Here is a 20,921-nt window from a genome sequence, read left to right as displayed (position 1 = left end):
TCAGCAAACTTAAGACGCGTTAATTATAAGAACATCACAAGAACATCACGTGAACATCTGTTTCTGTTTCAGGTTCATACCGCTGAAGGAAGCCAGAGTGAAGCCTCTGTGGAACTGTTTACAGTGAAACTGAGACTCACCACAAACAGATGAACAGGTGCTCCTCTTGGGGGTTGAAATATAAATATGCAGACCTGAAGTTCTTCTCACTTCTGGTCTGAACACACAGAAGTCTCTCAAACTGCTGACTCTACTGAAACAAGTTAGTGGCTAACCGTTGGCCAACAGAGAGGTACTGAGAACATGAACACATCTTGGCATTAGGGACAGTTAGTGTGGTTGAATCAGGTTCTTGTGAGCAGGACGGGGTCAGCTGTGACACCTCATTATCCGGTTACAGAAACACAGATCTGAGATCAGCTCAGTTAAATAGATCAGAGTTTAATGATGAAGATGAACCCTCACACCCCCCCTTCAAGTCTGTCACGTCAGTAGCTTCTTATATATGGCACAATATGGCGCACACACTCTCTCACACACACACACACTCTCTCTCACTCTCACACATACACACACACACACACATACACACCATGTATTGAACATTATAACCCACAGATGTATATTTTCTGTCACTATGGAGATAAATCTGTACAGAGAAGGAGCTCTTTGTCTTTTCCTCCAGAGTTCAGTTTGACTTAAGGAGAAAGGAAAAACGTTTTAATCAAGATTTCACTTATTTTCATTCATCAGAGTCGACCCTTCAGTGCGTGTGACCGTGAACAGCCTGTGACACACGGCGCAGAGGTCAGACACTGTCCTGTATGTACAACAGTCCTGAGAGAGAGCTCAGACAGAGTCCAGAGAGCCGTCCTGTGATGGGACAGAAAACAGCGCGGGGGTCGTACAGTCTTCACCCCCTACAACTCTGCACCTTCCTCCCTCCTCCCCCTCAGCAGCACCGTCCTGTGTGTCTATGGGTGGGGGAGGTTCATGCGGTCCTCGATCAGTGTGTTGTCGGGGCCTTGGCTCTCCATGCACTGCTTCACCGTCCCTATGACGCCCGACAGACGGCGGTCCAAGGCAGCCAGGTGGGGCTCGGACAGGACCGGCTGGATGGGGTCAAAACCGAGAGCCTGACGCATCGCTGAGCTCAAAGTCCCGCCCCTCAGCAGGTTCAGCCTGTTCCATGTGGACACTCGCACCCTGGGACACACAGAAGTCAGAGGTGTTAGAGAGAGGAGGTATCATTACTACCTGACATCATTTAGTGAGATTACAACTCTTTAGTTTGTCTGATAGATGAAAACAGCAGCTTCAGCCATGTCTGAGCGAAGGTTAGTCTGAGAGGGTCAACAAAGGAGAGCTAGCAGCAAACAGGAAGAGTCACTGCTAAACAAAATGTCCTCATCAACCTAAGCATGTTTGTTTGTATGTTTGCATGTTTGTTTTTAAGAGACTGGCGCTTCAGCAACGGGCTCACGGCCAAATTCCACCGGATCCAGATCTGATAGGTTTCTATTCTAGTCAATGTGTTAACTTCCACTGGATCCACTCTGTTGCGTTCCGGCTGCGTCTCTGATCCGTTAGGTCGAAGCCCTCCGGATCAGATACACAAGACTTCTATTTGTTCCAGATGCCGGAGCACTACACATCAATCTAAACAGAGCAGATGGAGCGGGACAGGAAGTCAGGCACCAAAACAAAATGAAAACATCTGGTTAATTTTCCGAATTAAACCCTCTGTGTTGTCACCAGATCGTATTTCACTTCACTACAACAACAAACAGTCATGATGAGCGGAGCCAGGCCTGGAGTCAACAGGTCAGAGGTTTTCAGAGGACCAGAAAGACAACATGGATGAAGAGAGGAGGAGGAGAATCCTTGATTCAGTAGTTACCGCGGGAAAACCTGGGTCACATGACCCCAGCTGTCCAGCGGTCCTGCTCCGTGCTACTTTCTGAAAACACAGCCAAGCACGGAGCCGGACCGCAGCAGATTGCAGACCGACCGGTCACGGATCTGGTGGAAGTCTGATGTCACCTTTACTTGCAAAGTTAGAGCTAAATGCTGGATCAGACAGTACTCACATGCAGCACTGGTACAGGGGGGCGAGGATGCTGCGCTCATCCAGGGCGGCGTTCCCAAAGCTGGAAATAAAATGAGACAAAAGAAAGTCAAATAAAAAACAGAGACTTGAACTCTGAGAGCTGCTGGAAGAGAAAACTTTTGTTATCATTATTCAACATTTCAGTCTTTGACAGAGGGGGGTTCCCCTCTGAAGGGTGCATGTGGGGGATTTTTAAAGTTTGGGGGGATTTTATTGGTACACTCCGACATATAGAGCTGAGATATCAGATCGTATAAAACGCAGTGAAAATAATTCTGATGACTCTGTTTGACCTACAAAAGTAAACCAGAACATCAGGTAATAATTCACTTATTATTCAGACGTGTTCTGATCGCTGTCATCAAACAGACAGGATGAGCTTCAGCTGTGACAACTTCATCAAATGTTTGCTCCTGTTGCACGTCAGAGATTCACTTCTCAGCCAGTCTGTTCGTCTTTTCACTGCTTTGCCTTATAACAAAAATTATAACTTTATTTATGTAGCACTTTTCAAAATCAGGTCAGAGTGCTTCATAAACCAGAAGGATTAATAAATCAAACAACAATCAAAACATGTGGATAGCAGGAATAACAAAGAGGATAATGATGCAAGAGAGGACTGTCACAATGAAACAGGGCTGTGAAAGATCTGAGACTTCAATAAGAGACAAACAGAGCCAAGAGATGAGAGACAGCTGGAAGGGTTCACTTGGAAGATATAACCGGACGTGGATGACATTTATTGAATATGTTAAGAAACTGTCATTCCCAGCAACTTAAAGCAACATGTAGCTCTTGCGAAAGTTCAGACAGGAAGACGATAAAGCAATCACAGCAGTTGTTTAACTCTCCTCTCCCTCGTTCAAAAGCTCACCCGCTTCCAGCTGCACGCAGACTGTCAACTTTCTGCTGTCTTTTTAAATGTGTCTCTCTCTGTTGCTCTAGAGGGATTTCTTCTGCTGCCAAATTCACGCATCCTCAATCACAAAATTATCCCCATAGAATCCTTAAGCCAAATATTTCTGTCAAGTTTCATTATTCATTAAGTTGTAATAAATAACATGTAATCTTCAGCTGTTAAAGGTGTTGCGCACAGCGGAGACGCTCAGCTGGCGGCTGCGGCTGAGTGACAGGTCTCAGCTTTTTAACGAGGATCAATACGCAACTGCTGCCAACAACGACACGAGGGTTGACAACTTTAAACAGGACATTTCCCCACCTTTAGATACAAAGCCAACAGACTGCTGGGAATTGCTAGTACGCTATGTTTGCAGACCAGCAACATCAGAGCCATCCAGGTTTTTCTGACGCTGGACTGATTATGACCCGGTTGCGCACCCAGCTGACACCTGATCGAATACACATGTTTATTTTTCTCAATAAGAACGAGTAGACAGAAAACTGGACACTATGAGTCTGAAGTACTTTGTTAGTATTATGAGCCATCACATTATAATCCGTGGAGAATATTTTTATGAGCCTGATCGTTGATAATCAGTGTTAAACATGTACACATATTCAATACCGTCAGTTATATGCATTTTGTTGCTGTAGAAAATATAATTTAGGGGGAAAAAACATATTTGGCCTTGTTTTTCACATAAGAATAATATATATATATATATATATATATAGAGAGAGAGAGAGAGATAGAGAGAGAGAGAGAGAGAGAGAGAGAGAGAGAGAGAGAGAGATTTTTTTTATTTTTTATTATTGATTTATCAATAATTGATGGTTAGCATTTCCAAAAATCAATCACTAGTCTCTCCTGATTGAAATATGTAAATGTCCCTGTTTCCCAACTGACCTGTGTTTTCTTCCTTTAAATCTAATGCAAGTAATTTATGTACACTATTGTACCTTACAGATGAAGTGTGTTTGGTTTTTTGATTTTCATCTACATATTTATTTATTTATTTATTATTTGTATTATTATTTTGTGTGTGTGTGTGTGTGTATATATATATATATATATATACACACACACAATTACTTTATGTATCACCTATTTATTTTGGGTTATTTTTTGTCCTGTGTAATTTGTTTAAAGTCGTGGCCACTTGTTCAAAGCCAGTTGTTGGCAACACTACTGTTTTTGTTATAAAAGAAAATGTGAAAATGAAAAAATAAAGTATTCAAAAAAAAAAAATTGTTGAGAGACAGCCAGACGACAGCAGAGAGTTTAAGGAGAGTTTAAAAAGAGGGACGTCCTCAGGCTGAGAGATTCAGACCTCAGACGAGACTAAAGATCCACGAGTAGAGTCCTACTGGGAGAGCTCAGGAAGCTGTCAGGCTCATAGGAAGCTAGGTCACAGATATTTACTGAAGTCTGACCATTTAAAGCTTTTACAGGAAGTGATATTTACATCAAACACAAAGGTAACCAGTGAGGGGCAGCGAGGAGGACAGGCGTCAGTAAACTCAGACCCCGGCTGACACCTGACCACGTACACATGTTTATTTTATCCAATAAGAGCGAGGAAACAGAAAACTGGACCCTGTGAGTCTGAAACATGGTTCTGTTCTGGTCTCCTGTTGCAGTGAATCCACATGTTGTAGTCTGAGCCTTCACTTTATACGACTCTGTCCACAGAGGTTTTATTTTCTCCACACGTTGATATTCAGAGTGTTTAACATTTTGTTCCCCTCAATATGATCCGTATTCGACACCGTCAGCTCTAAACACCGTGTTGCTGTGGAAAATATGAATAGAAAAATATGTATTTGGCATTATGAGACAGGAAACGTGGGGAGCAGAGAGGCATGGGAAGACATGCAGCAAATGGTCGAGGGTAGAGACCTCTGCGATGAGGACTATAGCCTCTGGATATAGGGCGGGCTTAGATGCTAGGCCAACGGCGCCCCAAACTCAATGATTTCTAAATGATTAATCCATAATTGATTGTTTACATTTCCAAAGATCAATCATGAAGCACACTTAAAACAAGCATCCCTAGCTTGCACTCATAGAGTGGGTTTAGACCGCTCATCTCATTCACACCCCGCTCACAAACTGACGGAGAGGATATAAACATAGAACAGCTGTGAGGGTAGAGAACACACAGATGTCTGACCTCTTAGCGTTGTCGAGCAGGATGAGCATGCTGGCGCCGCCATCGTCCTGGAAACTCTCATAGTGATGCCGGTCGGCGTTCCCAATGAGGTAATCAAAGATGGCCGTGTCGATTACGTCCAGCAGCCGCGGGCCTGCATCGTACGGAGGCATCTTCTTCACGGCCTCGCAGTAACTCTCATCGTACTCCCACCTGGTCAAAACACACACACACACACACGCACACACACACACACACAGAGCTGTAAACACACAGAGCTAATGCTGCAGAGTTAATTTCCTCTGATGTCACTCAGGTCTCAGGTGTGGCTCACCTGGCCAGCTTCCCCTCCCTGTAGGTGCGTCCCCAGGGGTGTCTGTGTTTCTGCAGCGGCCACACGTCCGGCAGCCAAAGGGTTAACGAGCCCTCCATCATCTCTCCGTCCGCGCACGCCGGCTCGCTCTCACGACAGTAATAACACTTCCCGTAGAAACAGGTGTTGTTACCTGCAGAGAGGAAGAAGAATGAAATGAAGAAAGAAGAAGAAAAGAGGAGGTAGGATTAAGGAAACAAAGAAGATAAAAAGGAGAAGGAGAAGTAGGTTAAGATTAAAAAAGAGAAGAAGGAGGAGGAAAAGAAGCAAAAAATGAGGACGAAGAGAAAAAAAGAGAAGGAGAAGTAGGTTAAGATTAAGTTGATTAAGAGGAGAAGGAGGAGATGAAAGAAAAAGAAGAAGATGGATGAGGAGGAGGGGGGAAATATGCAAAAAAATGAGGAAGAATTAAAAAAAGGAGGAGACGTAGGTTAAGAATAAAGGAGAAGAAGAAGTGGGAAGAAGTTGAGAAAAAATAGAAGGAAGTAGGAGAGGAGTAGGAGCTGAGGAGGAAGACAAAGAAGGAAGAGGTGAAAAAGATGGAGGTGGATGAGGGGGAGGAGGAAAAGGTGAAGCAAACAGATGAGGAAGGTGAAGGAGGAGAAGGTGTAGGAGTAAGAGGACGAAGTGAAATGGAAGAAGAAGAAGAATGACCAAACTTGTGTTTTTTATGATTTCCTGAATATTTATGAAAAACTATGAATTAACTTTGGTTAAGTTAGGGGTTCAGGTGTTCTAGAATTCTAGGATTCTGAGATCAATGCCAGGATTCCAGAATTCAAAAAATTAAGGTCAACATTTTTTTTTATTATTATAATTCTGAGAAAAAAAAAGTCAGAATTTTGAGATCAGAGTCAGAACTCTGACTTTTTTCTCAGAATAGTAATAAAAAACAAATTGACCTTATTATTATTAAAAAAAATTCCAGTGGCCCTAATCCTCTTCCTTAAGTTTTCTTCCTAAGAGTTTAGTCAGTTTGTATTTTCCCTTGCAGCAAACACTCAGCACCACCTTGTGGACGAACAAAGGAACTGTTTTTATCTTTCTCATCCAACACTTTGATTTGAGTCTGAAACATGATCCACAGTTTGTACTCTAAATGATCTGCCCTCTGTGTGTTTGTATTGAAACAACATAATCATGTCACCAAACATGAAGTTACTGAAGAGATCTATCGGCTCACTCAGCAGGTTCTTCCTTTAGAGTGAAGTTTATACGAGTCTTCGAAAGGTGTCGTCATTAAGATGCGTCTAACAGCTTTATCACCACAGATAAATGTGAGGGTGAAACAGGAGCTGCAGGAGGCTATGATAGGAAGAAACAGGAGGACACTGAGACAGAGAGAGGAAACCATCCACACACACACACTCTGACACACACAAGTTATTAAAGAGAGTTATTAAACTGACCCTGCATGAGGAAGGTGCTCAGCAGCTGCTCTGTGGCCACAGGTTTGATCTCCGTCCGCAGGTTGACGTACCTCCCGACCACGAGAGGTGCTCTTCTGAAGCCCAGGATCCTGCAGAGCACACAGAGAGAGAGAGCGTGAGCTAGATATTCTAATTTATTATAATAATAAAAAATAACCATAATAATCATAATTATAGGGTTAAAAATAATAATAACAATAATAATAAAGATAATAATAATATAGTGATAATCATAATAATAGTGAAAACAGTAATACAAAATAAATAAATAATAATAAGAAATAATAATAAGAAGAAGAAATAATAATGAAAATATAATAATAGAAATAAAAAATAAAGATAATGATAATTTAAAAATACTAATAATACATAATAATGATGATGATGATGATGATTATTATTTATGAACAATCTTAGATTTTCACACTTTACAGCCGGAGCTACTGCAACCAAAGAAGAGTCTTCCTGCTGATTTTCAATTTAAAATGCCCTGATAGTTGATTTCACTCTAACTTTCAGACATCAGATTGGAACATATGGACAGCTGTATCCTGACACTGCAGTGCTGACATGGACTCACCTGTCCAGGTGAAAAGCAGCCACCTCAGCGTTGTGTCTGTCATACCCTGCGTATGGCTCGCCTTCCACCACGTAGTCTCTGTTGTACCTGAGAGACACACGCAGGTGAATCAGAGTGAAACACACAAACAAACAAACACACACACAGGTGACCCCTGCTCAGTGTCAGGTCTCACCTCTTGGGTTTGAAGACCACCTTCTGACCCCCGTCCAGAACCAGCAGAGCCTTCAGCTGCGTACCCTTGTAGCCCACGTCGGCCCGTTCAATCCGGGCCGCGCTGAGCGAGGTGAGCACCGCCGCCAGCTCGGGGGTCTCCTCGGGGTACACCTCCCTCGGACCCACCCACTGACTGGCTATCTCCCAAGGGGACTGCAGGGTGTGGGTGAGGCGAGCCCCGCGGGACAGAGAGAGGCCGGCCTCCATCTGTGGGAGGGGATGAAAGTAACAAGTGATGGAGATGCTTTCACAGGTAAGCCCCTCTCAGACACACTGCTCTATAGTTTCTCTGCGTCACACTCTCGACTGCTCGCCTCAGCTGTCTGAATTATGTTTCTACTGTTGTGTTTGCATCGTGGAAGTCCTCCTTCAGCTCGCACTACCCAGCTGCTTTCCCACGCACGCAGGCACGCACGCAGGCACGCACGCAGGCACGCACGCAGGCACGCACGCAGGCACGCACGCAGGCACGCACGCAGGCACGCACGCAGGCACGCACGCACGCACGCACGCACGCACGCACGCACACACAAACCTGAAACTGAGCATTTCTACTTATGAGAGCTCGTCCAACAGGTGTGAGGTGCACATGTGAACAGCAGGTTCCTGAAAACATCATGAAGAAGTCAGGCGCTCAGATGTGAAAGCAGCTTTAGCGACAAAGTGTTTCAACCTGATAGTTTTATATCAACACATCTGCTGTGAGCTCATGTTTCTCTGTGAAGATAAACGGAAACACTCAAGGACCAATCAGAAATCCCCCTCAGTATTAGAAAATGGTCTAAAGGTGCATAAACATGTGTTTTAATTTCTTAAAGTTACTTTAAGTTTCATATCTTGAAACATTTTACAAAGTAAAAGCTTTTTTTCCTTTCTTTAAATTGTGGTTTGGACATTTTTGCCTTTATTGATAGGACAGCTGAGGAGAGACAGGAAGTGCAGGAAGCAGAGAGCTGGGGGGAAGACATGCAGCAAATGGTCAAGGCTGGGAGATAAACCTTAGACCACTAGACCACTGAGGCCCCCAAAATAAAAGCTTTAGATGTATCCTTGTTGTCACACAATGACATCTTGGTCCTGGTTTTTCAAAGTAAAACTGACCTGGAGCAACCTGATCCAGATACAGACTCTTGAGGATCATCTAACCTAGATTATTAACTTCAAAGTAGGAATGTAAATTTCAAGTATTTTCAGTGATAGATCTTTGGAGATGTTAACAATCAATTATTGATGAATCGTTAAAAAAACATTAATGTTTTCAAAATAAGTTTTTTCCCCTGAATCAATTTTCCTTAGCGACACAATGTATATAACTGACAGTATTGAATATCTACGGATCATATTGAGGTGTTCAAAATGTTAAACACGCTGAATATCATCGTGTGGAGCAGGCTCATAATCTCTGCGGACATACAGTCATAAAAGTGAAGGCTCAGACTTCAACAAGGGAACTGAACAGAAACATATTTCAGACTCACAGTGTCCAGTTTTCTATATACTCGTTCTTATTGAGAAAAATAAGCATGTGAACGCGCGCGGTCAGGTGTAAGCCGGGAGCGCAACCGGGTCAGAATCAGTCCGGCGGCGGAGAAAAAAAGCGCTCGTGGAGACCTGTCACTCAGCCGCAGCCGCCAGCTGAGCGTCTCCGCTGTCCGCAACACCTGTAGTCAGCTGATTCACATCCAAACATGCTTTAAACTTAAAACACCTCCCTGATAGCTGAACCAAATATGAGACCACATGATGTTTGTTACATGTGAAAGAAAATTCAAACAAAAAAATGTGTTTGAGTAACTTCTTAACCATCAATTAAACGATAATCGATTTATTGTTGTACTTCAAAGTGTGACTAAATGCTCATACTTGGTCCATAGAGCGTGCCAATATCCACACAAACTGAATCATCCCACAGGCGTTTCAAACACGGGGTGTATTTGAGAATGATTCTGTCGATGCACCTTTCAGAAGCAAAGTGTTTCAAAATGTCTAAAGTATCGACATCATGATAGATTTGATCCCATTTCATCCCTGTAATCAGAACCTCTGCTGGGATCAGTGTTGTTTTTGGCAGCTATCTTAGTTTTAGTCTTAGTCTTAGTCTTTGGACGAAAATGCTTATTAGTTTTAGTCACATTTTAGTCATTTCTATATGTGATAGTTTTAGTCTAGTTTTAGTCAGTTTTAGTAAAAATTGCAGTCTAGTTAGTGTTCACTACAACTGCTGAAGAAAATTCTGCCAAACAAGTGTTTTAAGTTTAAAGCATGTTTTGATGTGAATCAGCTGACTGAAGGTGTTGCACACAGAGGAGGCGCTCAGCTGGGGGCTGCGGCTGAGTGACAGGTCTCTTTTTTTCTCCGCTGCCGGACTGATTATGACTTAGTTGTGCTCCTGGCGGACACCTCACCACATAAACATGCTCATATTTCTCAATAAGAACCAGTTGACAGAAAACTGGACACTGTGAGTCTAAAATATGATTCTGTTCAGTTGTCCTGTTGCAGTAAATCCACATGTTGTCTAGGTCTTCACTGACTCTGTGTCTGCAGAGATTATTTATGAGCCTGCTCCAAATTCAGCGTGTTGATTAGGCAGAAATGTCATGCATTTTGAACGCCTTGACAGACCACTCACTAACATTTACGTCCAGTCTCATCTCGTCAACGAAAACTCACACTCGTCTCGTCATGTTTTTGTCATCAAAGAGCCATGTTTAGCTCATCACTGTCTCGTTATCGTCTTGGAAAAAAAAGGGCGTCAACGAAATAATTTCGTCATCACTGGTTGGGATCAGGATAATCCAGATTTTTAGATCACATTTCTCACAATCTGGAGGTCTGATCAGACCACAAACTGAGATCGGATCAGATGATCTAATCTGTGATCTTCAATCCATTCTGTCTTTTGAACAACCTGACTCCATGATCTGACTCAATCTGATATCTCTAATCTCATCAGATTACTTTTGAATAACCGGGCCCTGCAGTAGATCCCTGCAGCCGTCTGTAGCTGTGTTTTAACCACACGCTGTAATGTGACATTATGACATAAGACCTGAGTCTCTGATGCTGAAAGAACGAAGCGCCCTGCCTGATACTGATTTTATTGTTGAATAATTTGAGTAATAAAAGACAAAAACACTTCTTAAAAGTCTAAGAAGGCTGACAGTGATCACAGCTGATTGGTTACTGACCTTGCGGAAGGCTCGGAGGTCCCGGCGGCTGGCGGCGGAGCCCTCGCCTCCATCCAGCAGGAAGATCTTGGCGAGGCCGAGCAGGAGAAGCACGGCACACAGCACCACCACACGCTGTTTGAGCTTCATCTCCCCCCTCCTCACCCGACGCTGTGTGTGTCCCCCGCAGCCGATCCCCCTCACCCCTGATACATGGCCGCTATTTCTCCCTGACACCCGCCCGCCAACCTGCCCCGTCAGACAGACTCTCTGAGGGGCGGAGCTACGCTGAGAGGAGCAGGAGATCACCTAGAGGGAGGAAGAGAGAGAGAGAGATTCACAAAGTCAGTGTCAATAAACGGGTCGATGTGCTGCTGTCCCTCCCCTCAGGGCACACCATGACCCAGATCTGCAGCCTGTCCAGAACAGGGATCCGGATTAGCAGGACTCAGTCTGTGTGTGAGCATAATAAAGAGCTGAGATCAACATGAGCTGAGTTTAACGTCACGTGTCAGGAACGTAAAACATTCCTCTGTGTCCGCCTGTCGGTCTGTGGGGGAGAGGGAGAGAGAAGGGAGAGAGGAGGGAGAGAGGAGGGAGAGAGGAGGGAGAGAGGAGGGAGAGAGGAGGGAGAGAGGAGGGAGAGAGGTATAGTCCTCGGGGTTGTATGAGGTACAGATGTTTCTACAAACAGCCTGAGGAACGACTCCACTCCCCACGTCCACCTGCTGAGGCTCAAACAGGTACATCACACACCTGAGGCCTCACAACGTGTTCAAACTAACATTTGCTATCAGAGCTGTGACATAACCAAACAAACACTCTAACAGCTACAAATAGGGGCTCTGCTGGTCTGAATCCAGGTCCACGTTTCAAAGTCTCTAGACTGGGTTGAGGTCTCCAAAAAAATAGTCTCTAATCTGGATTTGGGTCCCTGAATAATCAGAATACAGTCTGGATTCAGGGCTCTCATTGAACTGTTTAAATCTGGATTTGAGTTCTTACATTTACAGTCCCCTGCCTGAATTGAGGTCACTTAATGAACAGTTTCTGGTCTGGTTTGGAGTCCCTGTACAGAGAGTTTCTGGTCTGGGCATGGGTCTTTTTATAGACAGTTTAGTCTGAATCTAGGTCTCTCTATGGCCAGTATCTGGACAGAATTCAAGTCTATTATCAGACAATGTCTGGATTTAGGTTTCAGGATGAACTGTTTTTTTATCTGGATTAGGGTCCCTGTATTTAGTCTCTGGTCTAGATTCTGTTTTTTGTATGAACAGTACCAGGTCGGAATTAGAGGGTCTTTAAAAACAGCCTCTAGTCTGGATCCAGGTCCCTGTATGAATAGTTTCTTATCTGGATTCGGGTCTTTTTATACAGAACCTCAAGTCTGGATTCAGGTCTTTCATTGAACTGTTTAAATCTGGATTAGAGTTCTTAAATTTACAGTCCCCCGTCTGAATCAGGGTCACTTCATGAAAAGACCCTTCTCTGGTTTGGAGTCCCTGTTCAGAGTTTCTGGTCTGGATTAAGATCTCTCTATGGCCAGTATCTGGACTGGATTCCAGTCCATAATCAGGCTCTAGTCTTGATTAAGGTCTCAGGATGAACAGTACATGGTCCGGATAAGAGTGTCTTCAGAATTAGAGTCTAGTCTATATTGAGATCTCGTTATGAACAGTCTCTGGTCTAGGTTCAGGTCTTTGTATGAACAGTACCTGGTCCGGTATAAAGTGTCTCTATTATTTGCCTCTGGTCTGGATTCAAGTCTTTATATGAACAGTACCTGGTCTGGATTGGGGTTCTTGTAACAGTCAGTGGTCTGGGTTCAGGTCCTTGAATAAACAGTCTCTGTTCTGGATTCAAATCTTTGTATGAACAGTACCTGCTCCACATTAGAGTGCCTCTTTAATCAGTCTCTGGTCTGGATTGGGGTTCTAATAACAGTCAGTGGTCTGGGTTCAGGTCCTTCTCCATTCTGGATTTGGTTCTTTGTATGGACAGTACCTGGTCAGGATTAGAGTGTCTATATTCAGTCCCTAGTTTGGATTGAGATCCCTTATAATAGTCTCTTGTCTAGATTCAGGTTTTTGTATGAATAGTACCTGGTCCAGTATAAAGTGTCTCTATTATTTGCCTCTGGTCTGGATTCAAGTCTTTATATGAACAGTACCTGGTCTTGATTGGGGTTCTTATAACTGTCAGTGGTCTGGGTTCAGGTCCTTGTATAAACAGTCTCTGATCTGGATTTGGTTCTTTGTATGAACAGTACCTGCTCCGGATTAGAGTGCCTCTATAATCAGTCTCTACATTAAGGTCTCGTTTTCCGGGGTCTGGGTTCAGGTCTGGCCACGCAGGCAGTCTCTCTGTGAACACAGTCTCTCTTTCATCAAGCCTTCTTTAAACATGCTAACAGCTAAAAGCTAACATACATGAAGGTTCTGTTCCTCTGAGGTTTCTCTAAGGTTCCTCTGAGGACAGAACCTGCTAAGTCTTCGTCTTTTAGAAGTTCCTGTATAGTCTGATGTTCCTCTCTCACCTTTAGCACAGAGCTAGTTTACCTGGCCCCTCTGTGAACACCTTACAGTCCAGGTTAGCTCCAGATGCTACCTAGCTGGACTAGCTAACGTGTGTCGTCACTTGTTGTCATGGACTCACCTGTTACCGTGCAGCGCGAGCACACACTCATCCAAGTGTGCGTGAGCTCCTGTGCTGTCGAGGTTGTCTGTGATGATGTGTCCAGATGCTAACAGTCCCTGTGGATCATCCCCTCCTCGGTGTCCCCGGTAGCTCCAGTCCCCGGCCTGCAGAGTCCGGAACAGATCCTGCTGCTGCAGCTGCTGCAGGCCGCCACTAGGTGGCAGCACCGCGTCACTACAGGGAGGAGATGACAGACCAGACCCCCAGACCCGTTCAGGACTATCATACAGACCTACAGGCCTGCACAGGGAACACAATTAAAGCCTGACACATGCTATTTATGGCAGATAGATTGTTCTTGTATTAGAAAAAAATATATATACACTGCCAGTCAAAAGTTTGGAAACACCTTCTCATTCAAGGGTTTGTATTAATTTTAATTATTGTAAACACTGTAGATTAATACCAAAGATAGTGAAACCAGATTACTTCATAGTTTTTGATGTCTTCAGTATTAATCTACAATGTTGAAATTAATTAAAATAAATAAAAACCATTGAATGAGAAGGTGTGTCCAAACTTTTGACTTGTAGTGTATATGTTGTGTTTTCAGTGAGAATAAGTATTTTGCATTCACACACACCTGGAAAGGATTCCCGAGCATTCAAACAGTCTGTTAGTCTGGTTCAGGAGACAGCATAGTCATGGGGAAGACTGCTGACTCCACAGTTGTCAAGAAGACAGTCATGGACCCTCGACAAGGAGGGGGACGCTAAAGAAGGTCACTGCAGAAGAAGACGATTACTGGAAAGGTGAGAGGAAGAAAAAAGTAAGGCAGGAATAGGTTAAGCAACAGGGAGGACCTCAGCCTGGAGAGGATTGTCAAGTAAAACACATTCAAGACCTCCTTAGAGCTTCACGAGAAGTGGACTGAGGCTGGAGTCAGAGCATAAAGAGCCACCGTGCACGTATTCAGGAAAGAGACTACACCTGTCCTTCATATCAAGACACTCCTGAACCAAAGACCGTCAGAGGAGTCTTACCTGGGCTAAAAAAGAACTGGACTGCTGCTCAGTGGTCCAAAGTCCTCTTTAAGATGAAAGTTAGCATTTCATTTGTAGATCAAGGTCTTAGAGTCTGGAGGAAGAGAGGAGAGGCACAGAGTCCAAGGTCAGGGGCGCCGCCACGGATTTTGGGCCCCATTAAAAAATATCACATTGGGCCCCATCACCAAAGGCCACAAGAACCCTGTGCAACTGCTGTCAGTCAGCATCAAAATATCAGATTTTAAGGTATTATTTGAGTAATCTCTGTGATATTAGAACAGACTAAATCCCTCAATGCTTCAACCTGCCCAGCATCCAAAACAGACTATAGGCTGTAGCTTATGTAGCTTAGCTATAGCTTTGTTTTTATAGGCTTTTGTAATAGTACAGATAGAGAGAGAAAAAAGAGACACAGTCCCCCTTCAATAATGCTAATTGACATGCTACGTTGCTCACCTTCTTGTTCATTGGGTTGGGGGGAGTTGTGGGGAGACAGTGTACATGCTGACATATCAGCTGCTGAGTCTGGTAGGGAGGGCGGGGAAACCCATTTAGTATAATTAGCTAAAACGTAGTTCATCTCATTGTGGACATTAACCTAGCAAACAGGTTGATTTTAACCACTCAAAAACTATACCAACCTTTCCTGGAGAAAAACTGGGTGACATACTGTCGCCCTTTCTTCTCTCTCCTCTCTCTCCTGTCTTACCCTCCTTTTCTGGGACCCAGACTTTGTCTTTCCAGACATATTAGCTGCCTTTAGCGCTCTCTGTGCACTGTGCGTGATTAATATGAATTTGCCCAAATAAAGTAGTAATATCTGATATACATTTTATGAAGACAACAGGACCGTTTTTTTAATTACCTTATTCTGAATAAAATATTAATAATGATTTTTTTTTTTTCATTATTATTTTCAGCCCCCTGTCAGTCATGGGCCCTTAGAATCATCCTAACTTTTGCCCCCTAAATGGGGCCACTGTCCAAGGTGTTTGAAGTCCAGAGTGAGGTTTCTGCAGTCTGTGATGGTTTGGATGCCTGAGTTCACTTTTAGATGTCTTATAGATGTAAAATTAATAATTATGTTTGTTGCTGATTTATGTCACATTCATCATAATTTAAACTCGCAATCTCAGAATTTAAAAGTCATGATCTGATCTGCGTTGGTCAAGACTGCCATCTCAAGCTGCCCCCACACAACCTCCCGGGTAGGAGAACACCTGCAGGCTGTGAGAAACAAACCTGAGCGAGGAGCTGAACATGGACACACACAGACAAAAGACAGGATGATGTCTCACCTGATATAAAGTTCACCAACAGTCATCCTCATGTAACCCTCCCTGTGTTTACTTTTAATCTCTTTAAATCAGGTTAAGCATAAAGAGGGATGAATGAAAACAGGGACATCACCTGCAGGGGCACGCCTATGTGTTCCTCTCTGCAGATTAACCGTGGGCTCAAAGACCTCAGAACATTTTGTGATCAGAACTTATTTAGAGACTTTTCTCTCTGTAACTTTAAAGCTGTAAGATGCATGCAGACTTTAAAACTGAGATATAGCTGCCTGTGTTTCCTGTTAGATGAGATGAAGTGTTCCAGCTGCAAAGTGGAGCGTGGACCAGAGGAAAATAACTCTGAAGAACAAACAGAGAAAACAAACAGATTTTATTTGATGCAGAATAGTTTTTAGTTTCAGAGAAGGAAGAGAGGAACTAAAGAAACTGTAAATCAGGTCAGTTTGTCCTCAGACAGGAAGGTGAGTGCAGGGTTAAATAGGAATAGAGAGATGAGGACTTGGACTCTGGGGACACCTGGTGGAGAGGTGAAGAACTGCAGGAGGATCAGGAAGACTGAGAACAGAAGTCTGTTATTAATTTCAAACAGAGCGATGACATGTCAAATGTAGAAACTGAATGATTTTTTTTGTTTATAAAAATATCTTAAGGCTCTGATCATTTTGTGGATCAGCAACCTTTCATGTCCCTTCGTCAGGACCCTTGAGATGCCCCTTCATGCTGCTCCTCCCCTTTTGTGTGTTTCAGTAGCCTACTTGTTCATGCCCAAGATAATAGTGTACTGTTTTAACCTGTAACATTTTATTTTACTTTATTTATTGTATGTATTTATTATATTTGTTTGCTAAACTTCATATTTTTTAGTTTATTATTATTATTTGTATGTATTTATTTTTATTTTAATCTTTTGATTTAAAGTTGTATTCCCTCTAAATGTTATCATGGGTGGGGGTGGTAGGGGATTTCTATGAATCAGTATGTCATCACTGTGAATTATCACTGATGTATTAATTCATAAATAAACTTATTTCTATATAATATATATATTATATAAATCTGCTCATTTTAAATCTGATGTTCTCAGTCGGTTCAGAGACATGTTTCCTGTTCATCAGCTCTTCTTTGAACAACACTCTGTAAACGCTGGTGAACCCAGGAGACCAGGTTCTGGGTGTTGAAAGAAAGAGGATGCATGTTCGAAATCAAATCCGGGTCACCCGCTGGAGGACTACACCTTTCTGCAAACACATAGAGAGACTACAGAGCTGCAGCAGATCCAGCAGAGCAGCTTGAAGTGCTTCACCAGGTTTAAGAGAGTCCCTGAATCCTGGTTCAGCTACAAACCTGCACTCAGGTCTGAGTCTCTGCAGAATGTGTGTTTTATTGAATCTCTGTACTAAAGCATTTTATTTTTTATTTTAACTTCCCTTCTTTTAAAAGCTCTTCTCAGGACGGGTGATAAAAATTAACATTCACTACAAACACTCTCATACTTGCATGAGATGGCTGTCCTCAGTTTGTCTCAGTTTACTTCATCTGTCCCTCACAAACAAACCATCAATCAAAAAATAAATAGATAAATAAATAAATAAATCTGGGACCCAGGACCTAACCACTAAGCCAAACCTGTGCCATGGTTTTTATCAGTTTTACACCTCTCTATGGTTCAGGAGTTGGGGTTGTAAGATGCACTTCTACCAAAACATACCGACCCTCTTTGCTTGTTTCTGGTATGTTGTTGAGCTGATTAAATCATTATTAAAGAGAAATATCAGAGGGGTAACGGCACACTTAACTCATCCTAGGGTACAATTCTTCATGCCGAGTTAAAGACTCAATTAATTCCCCATTTTCAAAGCTGTAAGTAACAGTTTATGTTGAAGCATAGAGAAGAGTTGTCCTCTTTAAACTGATCAATGAGAGCTTTTTTTTTTACCCACTTTCCCTGCCTCACACTTCTACGCAGTGGTGGACAGTAACAGAGTTAATGTACTTATATACATTTTTTGAGTTTCTGTACTTTACCTGAGTATTATTTTTTGGGGGAACTTTTACTTTTACTCCACTACATTCAGGAGACAATTATAGTACTTTTGACTCCTCTACATCTCTATCAATGCTCTAGTTACTCACTACTTTTGCTTTGAAGTCAGCTCATGAATTTCCTTCTCTTTTCTGAAATCTGATCCCTAAGACAGTAAAATGTGTTTGTGTGGTTCTGTTTGTCTCAGTGGTTTAGTCATACCTGTATATCGTGCATCTCCACAGTTGAACGTGGAGCAAACACAGAGCAGGTTTCACTCAGATCAGGCAGTTCATTTAGAGGTTGTAATGATGGCTATAATTCTCCACCTGAGCACCCATGGTCATATCTTCAGCCCGTGTTAGAGGTTTTTGAAATGAAGAATGATATGTATCGTTTGAAATGTTCTCCCTGTTTCCCACTCTGCCCAAACATACAAACATTCACTGTCCAACCTGAGAAAGTGTGCTGGGCTATGTAACATTTGTTTCATTCCAGGTGAACATTTCAAACTAAGTTGTCTTTGGTTGTCTGAGTAACTTAGTTTCTGTTCATTCCATGGTATAGTTTTTAAAGATTTGAAGTAATGGTTTCTAAATAAACATAATGTAACAGAATGTACTCCTATGTATTCTTGAATGCACTCATGCTATGTGATAATACAACATTTTGAGATATTTTAAGTACTTTGAATACTTCAGTATTTTTCAAAGCAAGTACTCCAGGACTTTAACTCAAGTAAAAATTTGACTAAACAACTTTCACTTGTATTGGAGTAATATTTGACCTCTAGTATTTATACTTTGACTTAAGTAATGAAGCTGTGTACTTTGTCCAACACTGCTTCTACAGAAGAGGATTAGGGCCACTGAAAAAAAAAAAATTAAGGTCCAATGTATATTTTTTCATCATTATTCTCAGAAAAAATTCAGAAATTACATTTAATCTAAAAAAAAAAAAAAGAATATTTTTCAGTGGCCCTAATCCTCTTCCGTTCACTTCAGTTACTTTAATGTTTGATAAAAACAAACATGCTTTTATTTTTATTATTTTATACTTTTAATTTGAAAGAATGAAATAGGTACTTCCTCCTGATGGTAATTTTAAAGGACTGAATAAAACGAGTTTCAAAGGATCAACATTAAAAACGTTGGATGTCTGTTATCTCTGTAACATGCAGATCAGGTGTGGAGACGCTACTTTCCACATGTACGTGAGAAGTGGAGAGACATCTTCCACTCCTTTACTGAACGCAGATTTTAATCTACGATGCATAAAAATATTAAAAGGAGATCAGATCTTTCGCAGGTCACTCAGGGATCCTCTCCGCAGAGAAACATCGACGGTGCATCCTCAAAATCTTCCCCTGCTGCCTCCACGTCTACATCTCTGTTCAGCTACAGACTGAAGAGACGTGATGACGCCCTCTGCTGTTTAAAAAGGGTATTACACCCATTTTACATCTCACTGATCTGAAGAGTCTCTATACACACACAAAGACACAAAGACACAAAGACACAAAGACACAAAGACACACACACACACACAAACACACAGACAATGAGACGGACTCGGAGGTGGAGTAAAAAAGGGCAGAGTGTTTATTGGTTCTCAGCGCATCACTCATCAGTGAGGTCACAGCGCTCACCACACACACTCAGACACACACGCACGCACACACACACACAGCCAGGTACAGGTCAGAGGTCAACTGAATGAAGGGTGTTAATGATGTTCTTGGTAAACAGTGAATGAAGCTCTTTCAGCACTTTCACTCTGCCTCTGTTCCTCCTCTTCTCATTGTAACATCAAACCTGTAACACACCTTCACCTTCATCCCTCCGTCTCCGCAGGAAGTCACCACAAACTGATCCTGCAGGGCAGGACGTGCGTTCATACGATGGTCAGAGGAAAGGAAACAACAGAGAGCATCATGGTTACACCGAGAGGAGGAGCGCCGACAGTCTGAGCTCTGTTCCCGTTCCTCTGACCGAACTCTGTGCGGAAGTTAGAATCAAAAAGAACATCATGTAAACTCAGGAGACAGAAGCGCTCAGCGGGGTCAGAACAACATTTAGAGATCCAAATAAAAACTCCACAGACAGAGAGACCTGGCTCACTCAGAGACCGGGTCAGGGTCAGAGAGCCAGAGAGCCAGGGTAGGGCTCATGACTCATCGGGACAATAACAGCAGGTTAAACTGGAGCCACAGAGCTGCAGTGTGTGTTCACGAGGACGCACAAGTCCAGGTTCACTCCTTGTCCAGTCTCAGGTCGTCACCCTCTCAGGCGGCCTCGTGTGACCTCCTGTTCTGGCTCCAACCATAACGTTTATAAAAATAGAGAATAGCCTCAAACACACCGACTGCTACTTCACGTCTGCCAACTGTGACTCTCATTCTCCACGGGACACAGGTCTCAAACTGACCCCCCTGAGGATCTGAGAAGCTGATTGTAGACTTCAGCGCTGAGTTCAGGGGGATTTTAAACTCATGATTTATCTGGAGGTGGAGTTCAGTGAGCCCTTTTTTAACACCTTGATACCTCCTGACATTAAACCCTTCCTGTCAGACGATTGTTACTACACGGGAACACTCGACGGGCGGGGCGGAGGATTGTGTAAACACTGAATGTAAACAGCTGTTTTTAAAAGGAGATTAAAAGATGAGGAGTACTTCAAACAATCTGCTGCTGACTGTGCAGCCTGTGTACAACGATGGACGGCACGAAAAGCCCTCAAAAGTGAAGCCAAACACCTATAGAGCTCCCCCTGCTGACTGGCTGCAGTATAGGTCATAAGCCCCGCCTCCTCCATGTTAATAGATGGAACATGGGTCAGATCTGACTATTCTTTAGAATGTTGACTTTTCCCTTGGAATTCTGAGATCAAAAGACAGAATTCTAGAATGTCATCTTTGATATAAAGATAGAATTCTAGAATGTTGTCTTCGATCTTACAGACAGAATTCTAGAATGTTGTCTTCGATCT

General features: G+C 42.8%; 1 protein-coding gene across 2 annotated transcripts; it reads right to left on the bottom strand.

Moving 5' to 3' along the window:
* Positions 1-421: 421 nt before the first annotated feature.
* Positions 422-13,826, bottom strand: fam20b (FAM20B glycosaminoglycan xylosylkinase). Of its 2 annotated transcripts, none has more exons than XM_034674227.1 (9): positions 13,588-13,826; positions 10,954-11,241; positions 7,722-7,969; positions 7,547-7,633; positions 6,946-7,055; positions 5,498-5,669; positions 5,185-5,376; positions 2,091-2,150; positions 422-1,206 (listed from the first exon to the last, which is right to left on the bottom strand). In XM_034674227.1, exons 2-9 carry the CDS (start codon positions 11,080-11,082, stop codon positions 975-977), a joined length of 1,230 nt encoding a protein of 409 aa, XP_034530118.1. In that variant the 5' UTR covers positions 11,083-11,241; positions 13,588-13,826; the 3' UTR covers positions 422-974. The 2 variants fall into 2 exon arrangements, with proteins under 2 accessions (XP_034530118.1, XP_034530119.1); XM_034674228.1 differs by lacking the exon at positions 13,588-13,826 and adding an exon at positions 13,469-13,578.
* Positions 13,827-20,921: the final 7,095 nt, after the last annotated feature.

This window comes from Notolabrus celidotus, chromosome 2, assembly GCF_009762535.1.
Source record: "Notolabrus celidotus isolate fNotCel1 chromosome 2, fNotCel1.pri, whole genome shotgun sequence".
NCBI lineage: Eukaryota > Metazoa > Chordata > Actinopteri > Labriformes > Labridae > Notolabrus > Notolabrus celidotus.
Note: the sequence above shows the minus strand (reverse complement) of the source record. Positions and strands in the feature narration are given on the sequence as shown.